The following is a 6,883-nucleotide window of genomic DNA, read 5'->3' on the forward strand; positions in this document are numbered from 1 at the left end:
CCGGTGCCCCAACCTGCCCGACGGCCGCGGGGATGGCCGCCGAGGCCAGCCCCTCTGCGGCCACTGCAGCTGGCCTGCCCCTGGGCTCCCGGTGGCACCTCTGGGCTGGGGTCGCTGGGGAGAGTGTGGGAAGGAGCCCAGTTTCCTCCCAAGTGAAGGCGGGGGCTTGTGCACAGCGATTCCTAGTTCATGTCTTTGGGGAGCTGCCAGCCCTGGAGCCAGGGACCCCGAGGCCTCGGAGGGAGTGGGGCGTGACCCCGCCTGCCTGCGGAGGGGAGGTGTCGGCCTGGTGCTCTGGCCTCTGCCCTGACGTTGCCCAAGCGCCCGTGCTGGCACACGGGTCACCGGGAGCAGATAAGGCTGGCGCAGGCTGGGGGGTGGGGGCACGGGAGTGGGGACCCTGGCCTGGGGCCGCTTCCCAGCCTCGCACGCTGTCTCCAGACGCCCCTTGGTGTGGCCACTGCAAGGCTCTGGCCCCCGAGTACGCCAAAGCCGCCGGGAAGCTGAAGGCCGAAGGGTCTGAGATCAGGCTGGCGAAGGTGGACGCCACCGAGGAGTCCGACCTGGCCCAGCAGTACGGGGTCCGAGGCTACCCCACCATCAAGTTCTTCAAGAATGGAGACACGGCGTCCCCCAAAGAATACACCGGTGAGGCTGGGGCCTTTGTTGGGGAGGGGGCGGCCCTGGCCTCCGGGGCTGACTCGCTCTGACCGCAGCGGCCTCCCCTCACCGCTGGCACAGGGCTTCGGGTGCCGGACCTCCCTGGGTGACCGCGGGGCTCTGCCGCCCTGCGCTGCAACCCCAGACCGTGGCTGGTGGCTCTGCCCCGGCCGCTCGGGCACAGACCAGGGTGGGCAGCAGCTGGCCAGGGCGGGGTGGGTGCCGCCAGCGCCCCGTCATCGGGAGCACAGTGCGGGGTGGGGCGCGTGTTCGGTTCGGTGGACGCCGGACTGTGCGGGCAGGGAGAGGAGAGGAGAGTGTGGCGGGGGGCGGGTCTCCCCGGCGGGCGGCCGTGGCCGGTGGGGCGCTGTGGCCCGGTTTCATGTGGCCGTGCTTGGCGCAGCCGGCAGGGAGGCGGACGACATCGTGAGCTGGCTGAAGAAGCGCACCGGGCCCGCCGCGACCACGCTGCCCGACGTGGCCGCCGCCGAGGCCTGGGTGGAGTCCAGCGAGGTGGCGGTCGTCGGCTTCTTCAAGGTACCCCGGGCCGCCCGCTGCTCTGGGGCCGGGCCGGCTGGCACGCTGCCCACTGTCGGCCACGGCGTGTCAGCGGGGCGTTGTCTCCTCAGGACGTGGAGTCGGACGCAGCCAGGCAGTTCCTGCTGGCGGCGGAGGCCGTGGACGACGTGCCCTTCGGGCTCACGGCCAGCGGCGACGTGTTCTCCAAGTATCAGCTGGACAAGGACGGGGTCGTCCTCTTTAAGAAGGTGAGGCCGGCGCTGGGAACCCTGCCCGGCGGCCTGGACTGTGGACCTGGCTTATCACTGCCGTTGCGCCGCCTCCGGCCACGGATCGCGCCCTTCAGCCCCGTGCCCGCCTCCCCGTTGGGGCCTGTGGGCGGGCATCACCCCACAGCGCCAGCCCCGGGTGTCTGCTACCTGCCGGGGCGCAGCCGGGGGGAGCGTGGTGGGCTGGCCTGGCTCCCGGGGGGCTCTGTGGTGGCACCTCGGCGGCTGGGGCGGCCGCTGCCCTGACCGCGCCTGCCTCGCACGCTGCTGACCCTGAGCGGCCGCCTTCTCCGCCTCTTCACCTGGCCTCAGGTGGACTGTGCCTGCTGCCCGGCGGGACGGGTCGCGGGCTAGAGGGTGAGGGCCTGACCCCCCACCTGCTGTGTCCACCTGGTCACTCTGGCGGTTGGCTGTGCGTGGGGCCACAGGGCGCCCCAAGCAACAGAGACCATGGTCGGGGGGCCCCTGGACGTGGTGTGTCCGGGCTTACCAGGTACTGGATGCTGGGCGCAGGGAGGGCAGTCCAGGCCCGCCCACCTGCCCGGTGGCCCCGCTGTCCCTGGGCCCCACTCCGCCCGCAGGTCCACGCTGCTGAGGGGCCCTCGCCACGTTTTCTCCAAAGTGGCAACATGCTGGCTCCCCGGCGTCAGAAGCCAGCAAGCTGCTTCCCGCATGCGGCGGGGCCGGGCCCCGGCCACCGCACCCCCCGCCGCCAGCTGGGGGCGGGTCGTGGTGCAGGAATGAGGGGCCCGTGGCCGACGGGCCGCTGACAGCGCTCTGTCTGCAGTTTGACGAAGGCCGGAACAACTTCGAGGGGGACATCACCAAGGAGAAGCTGCTGGACTTTATAAAGCTCAACCAGCTGCCCCTGGTCATCGAGTTCACGGAGCAGGTAGCCCCGCGCCCCGCCCCCACGTCCCCAGGGCCTCCCCGGCCCTGAGCGGCCCTGTGCTCGCCCCCAGACGGCCCCGAAGATCTTCGGCGGCGAGATCAAGACGCACATCCTGCTGTTCCTGCCCAAGAGCGCGGACGAGCGCGAGGCCAAGCTCGACCACTTCCGGAAGGCCGCTGCGGGCTTCAGGGGCAAGGTGGGCGCCGGCCCTGGTGGCGGGAGCCCCGCGCCGCCCCGCGCCGCGTCTGACCCCCCCCCAGATCCTGTTCATCTTCATCGACAGCGACCACGCAGACAACCAGCGCATCCTGGAGTTCTTCGGCCTGAGCAAGGAGGAGTGCCCCGCGCTGCGCCTCATCACGCTGGAGGAGGAGATGGCCAAGTACAAGCCCGAGGCCGCCGAGCTGAACGCCGACAAGATCACCGAGTTCTGCCAGCGCTTCCTGGAGGGCAAGATCAAGGTGCGGGCTGGGGCGGGAGGGCGGCGCGGGCGGCGCCTGGCCGGGCCGAGCCTGAGCGGACCTGCCGCCCCGCAGCCCCACCTCATGAGCCAGGAGCTGCCCGATGACTGGGACAAGCAGCCGGTCAAGGTGCTGGTGGGCAGGAACTTCGAGGAGGTGGCCTTCGACCCGCGCAAGAACGTGTTCGTGGAGTTCTGTGAGTGGGGCGCCCTCCCCTGGCCGCCGGGCTGCGGGCGGGGCCGGGGCTGACCACCTCTCTTTCAGACGCCCCGTGGTGCGGCCACTGCAAGCAGCTGGCCCCCATCTGGGACAAACTGGGGGAGACGTACAAGGACCACGAGGACATCGTGATCGCCAAGATGGACTCCACGGCCAACGAGGTGGAGGCCGTCCGAGTGCACAGCTTCCCCACGCTCAAGTTCTTCCCGGCCGGCGCCGACAGGACGGTGGGTCTCGGGGCCGGCGGGTGTCCCCGGCCGGCCGGCCCCGCCTCACACTGCCCGTCCCTCCGGCAGGTCATCGATTACAATGGTGAGCGGACGCTGGAAGGCTTCAAAAAGTTCCTGGAGAGCGGCGGCCAGGACGGGGCGGGGGACGACAGCGTGAGTGGGCGCGGCCGGCCGGCTCGGGCGGGGCGCGGGGCATTGAGGCTCCTGCTGGGGGTGGGGCGGACGGCCGAGGGTGCCGGGGCCTGGTCGAGCCGGGCACGGCCCCGTCCCGCCAAGGGCGAGGCCGCTGGTGCACAACGCCAACGGGCTGGCCCCTCCTCGGACAGGACCTGGACCTGGAAGAAGCTGAGGAGCCCGACCTGGAGGAGGATGACGAGCAGAAGGCCGTGAAGGACGAGCTGTAGCGCAGCAGCCACTGCCTGCGGGCCCCGGGCGGCCGCAGGGGTGCTTGGCCTGCCGCGCGGGGACCTGGGGCCACGCTCACCCTCGCCCCGTCCGCTCGGCCCCAGAGGGGCGGCTCCTGCGCCGGTGGCTCCCAACTCGGCTGTCCAGGACACTTGCTGGGCCGACGTGGGCGCCCCGCTGGCTCCACACTGTCATGAAGACACCCCGAATCAGAATGTTTGGATCGTAAGGTCTGTCCACCTTCCCAGGCCTCCCTGGACACTCCTGTCCCCGGGGAGGGACAGCGCATGGCCTGCTCAGCAGTGCCCGGGCCGTGGCTGTGCGAGGCCCCACGCCGGCCGGGCTGGCGCGCCCCCCCACGCACTCCGTCCTGGGCGGCTGGACGCCTGCGCAGGACAAGCCAGGGCCTGCCCCCGGGCGGCCGAGGAGCTGGAGCGGGCGTCTCCAGCATTTCTCTCAAAGATCAGAGTCGGACACATTGGCCAAATAAAGTCGAAATTTGACTACGTGTCGCCTGGGCTGGGCTTGGGAGCAGGGCTGGGGGTGGGGCCTGTCAGGACTCTGGCCTGCAGGACGCCCCGGGCCTGCCCACCTGCCCTGGCCAGGGGGTGGGGCCGGGCTTGATGCAGAGCGGCTGCCGCCCACGCTGCCGTTTGGGCTCCCGTGCAGACGGGCAGGTCCGGCCGGGGCGGCTGGCCTGAGCCAGGCCCATCCCTGCAGCCACAGCGTGACCGGGCTCAGCCTGGCCCTGGAGCCCACCTGCGCCGCCCTGTCTGGGGAGCCCAGCTCCCACCGCCCCTGGGGAAGCTCCCCCACCAGCTCTGGTCTCGCCCCGATTGTCACCAGCCACCCTCTTGGCCACGCCGGGGCCACTTCCTCCCCTGGCTCCCAGGGGCCTTGTGCCAGCTGGCCTGCTGTCAGCTCCAGGCCTGTCAGGACCTGGAGGGAGCCTGTGAGGGGCTGAGGGCTGGCCCTGCCGGCCACCTGTGGGGAGCCCACACGTGGGCCTGGAGGCTGTTGGAGAAGGCTACGGGGCAGGCGGGGCAGCCACCCTGCCCAGGGCCCATCTCCCACGCAGCTTCTCGGGGGTGGGGCCCAGCCCCGCCCCTGGCCCAGGGGGAAGCCCAAGGCTGGAGACCCCACGTGCTCACCTCTGCCACCTAGACGGCCAGCGGGCTGCCTGCCCCGGCACTCACGGGGAGCCCCTGGCTGCTTCGCCTTGGGCAGTTTCACCCCAGTTCTCGCCTGATGCCTGGGCAGGAGGCCAGACACAACTTTCCACAACAGGAGAGGTGATCTGCAGCTGGGCGTCCTGCCCGCGTGTTGTGGGTAGACCGGCCGTAGCCCCGACCCCACCTAGCACCCTGAAATGCAGCCTTGCGGGGAGCCCTCCCCGCCGGCACACAGGTCAAGGGCTCAGTGCAGTGATGGGGGACGCAGGCGTGAGGCCTGCAGGCTGGCTGGCGGGCCACGGGCGCACCGGCCAGCGCTGCCCGAGCTGCTCACCGGGGGCGTGTGGTCTGCGCGAGCGCTCCAGGACCAAGCCCAGGCTGCCTCTCCCCGCCAGCCAGGCCCTAGTGACCCCACTCTGACCCAGGATCTCAAGGGGGGACCTGGTTTGGAAACGGGGCTGCTGTCAGAGGTCAGGCTGGTGTCGGGGTGTGTCCCACGCCCACATCCTCATAAACAGGCGCAGGCAGCGCAGCTCTGCTGGCTGCCGGGGCGCTGGCTCAGCCGGGGGCCGGGCCTTGCTGGGCGGTGCTGGGCACCCAGCCAGAACCCTGCGCTGCGCCCCCCCAGCCTGTGCCCTCACGTCTGAGCTGCAGGCTCACGTCCGGCCCAGCTTACCTGCACGGAGCGAGGCCGGGGCACAGGGCGCTGGGGGGCCTGGCGGCCGGCGCACGGAGCCCGGCGCGCTGGGACAGAGCCGTGAGCTCGAGGCCTCGTGGGCTGCCTCCCGCTCCCCAGGACGCCCGCCTGGCGGCCCTCAGAGGAACTTGGGGTCTGGTCTGCACCGCTCTGCCCTCTCAAGGCAGGCCAGCTGTGCGGCAGGGGCCAGCAGCCAACCTGACCCCCAGCCAGGCAGGGTGACAGATGGGCAGAAAGACGAGCCCCAAACATGATCCGGGCGCGGCGCGGCGGGGTGGGGGCCCGGTGTCAGCCTCGCCAGCTGACCGGCTTTGTGCGCCCTGGAGCCCTGGGTAGGCGCAGGCAGCTCTGCCGGGCGCCTGCGGCCGGCCGCCCACCCCAGTGCCGCGGGGCCAACTTCCTCCGCCCGGCGGCAGGCCCCCGCGGCCCCAGGATGCCCAGCAGAACCGTCCGCTACACCCGCTACAGCCCCCAGCAGCGGCGCCGGCGGCAGCTGGCCCATCACAGAGTCCGCTTCCCCGACGACGTCCTGTTCCTGGACCACGTCCGCCAGGGCGACCTGCGGCAGGTGCAGCGCTTCCTCCGGGCCCGCAAGGTCGCCCTGGACACCATCCACCCCTCAGGTGAGCGCTGAGCACCCGGCCTCGCGCACCGCGGGGCGGCGGGCCCTGACCCTTTGCTCGCCCTGCCCAGGCCTGGCCGCCCTGCACGAGGCAGTGCTGTCCGGGAGCCTGGAGTGCGTGAGGCTCCTGGTCAGGCACGGAGCTGACGTCCAGCAGCGCGCTGAGGCGGGCTGGACAGCCCTGCACATCGCCTGCAGCGACGGGCACCCCGAAATAGCCAGGTGAGCCTCCCCGCAGGGCCCGACGGCGGCGGGCTGGGTGGCACTGCCAGGAGCCGCCTGGAATCGCCCGGCCCTAGCCGCCGGCGCTCCCCTGGGGCACACTGGCCAGGGCAGCGAAGGCTGCGGAGCATCAGATTCCCTCCTCACCCACTGGGAAAAATAAACAGGCGCTGGCGGGACCCCGCCTGGGCCCCGGGCGCGGAGGCCTGCCAACGGCGACCTTGCGCCCAGGTACCTCATCTCCCTGGGGGCCGACCGGGACGCGGCCGCCGAGGACGGCACCCTGCCCTCCGACCTCGTGGATCCCGACTGCGCGGAGCTGGCAGAGCTCTTCCGAGGGTGAGGCTGAGCCCGGGGCGCAACCCGGGGGCCCCCTCCCTCCTCCCTGGTCCGGGGCGCCGCCAACAGTGTGCTGGGCCCCCCGCTGGACCCCAACCCCTGGTCTGGCTTTTGCTTCAGGTGAACTTCTCTTCGAGACGCTTTGTCCTTTTCCAAGAAAGGTGATTCCGAATCGC

General features: G+C 71.8%; 2 protein-coding genes across 2 annotated transcripts in view; both read left to right on the forward strand.

Moving 5' to 3' along the window:
• Positions 1–32: 32 nt before the first annotated feature.
• On the forward strand, positions 33–4,163 carry P4HB (prolyl 4-hydroxylase, beta polypeptide). Its single transcript, XM_004695529.2, has 10 exons — positions 33–648; positions 1,064–1,197; positions 1,290–1,427; positions 2,236–2,340; positions 2,411–2,536; positions 2,601–2,801; positions 2,877–2,997; positions 3,066–3,247; positions 3,317–3,403; positions 3,577–4,163. The coding sequence occupies exons 1-10, from the start codon at positions 33–35 to the stop codon at positions 3,652–3,654; spliced, it is 1,788 nt and encodes a 595-aa protein (XP_004695586.1). The 3' UTR covers positions 3,655–4,163.
• Positions 4,164–5,957: 1,794 nt separating this feature from the next.
• The window catches only part of PPP1R27 (protein phosphatase 1, regulatory subunit 27), a 5,542-nt gene continuing 4,616 nt past the window's right edge, over positions 5,958–6,883 (forward strand). Inside the window, exons 1-3 of the mRNA XM_004695530.2 lie at positions 5,958–6,147; positions 6,218–6,368; positions 6,600–6,707. Of these exons, the coding sequence (XP_004695587.2) occupies positions 5,958–6,147; positions 6,218–6,368; positions 6,600–6,707 (449 nt within the window). The remainder of the gene's footprint in view (positions 6,148–6,217; positions 6,369–6,599; positions 6,708–6,883) is intronic.

This window comes from Condylura cristata, unplaced genomic scaffold (genome assembly GCF_000260355.1).
Source record: "Condylura cristata isolate star-nosed mole 26May11 unplaced genomic scaffold, ConCri1.0 scaffold00068, whole genome shotgun sequence".
Taxonomy (NCBI): Eukaryota; Metazoa; Chordata; class Mammalia; order Eulipotyphla; family Talpidae; genus Condylura; species Condylura cristata.

What these genes read in the sequence shown, in the direction of transcription:
- P4HB (XM_004695529.2), top strand. Translation starts at nt 33, where the DNA reads ATGGCCGCCGAGGCCAGCCCCTCTGCGGCCACTGCAGCTGGCCTGCCC. An exon ending in CGGTCGTCGGCTTCTTCAAG is followed by an intron (nt 1,198 to 1,289) that starts GTACCCCGGGCC and finishes TTGTCTCCTCAG; the next exon opens with GACGTGGAGTCGGACGCAGC. An exon ending in CTGCGGGCTTCAGGGGCAAG is followed by an intron (nt 2,537 to 2,600) that starts GTGGGCGCCGGC and finishes ACCCCCCCCCAG; the next exon opens with ATCCTGTTCATCTTCATCGA.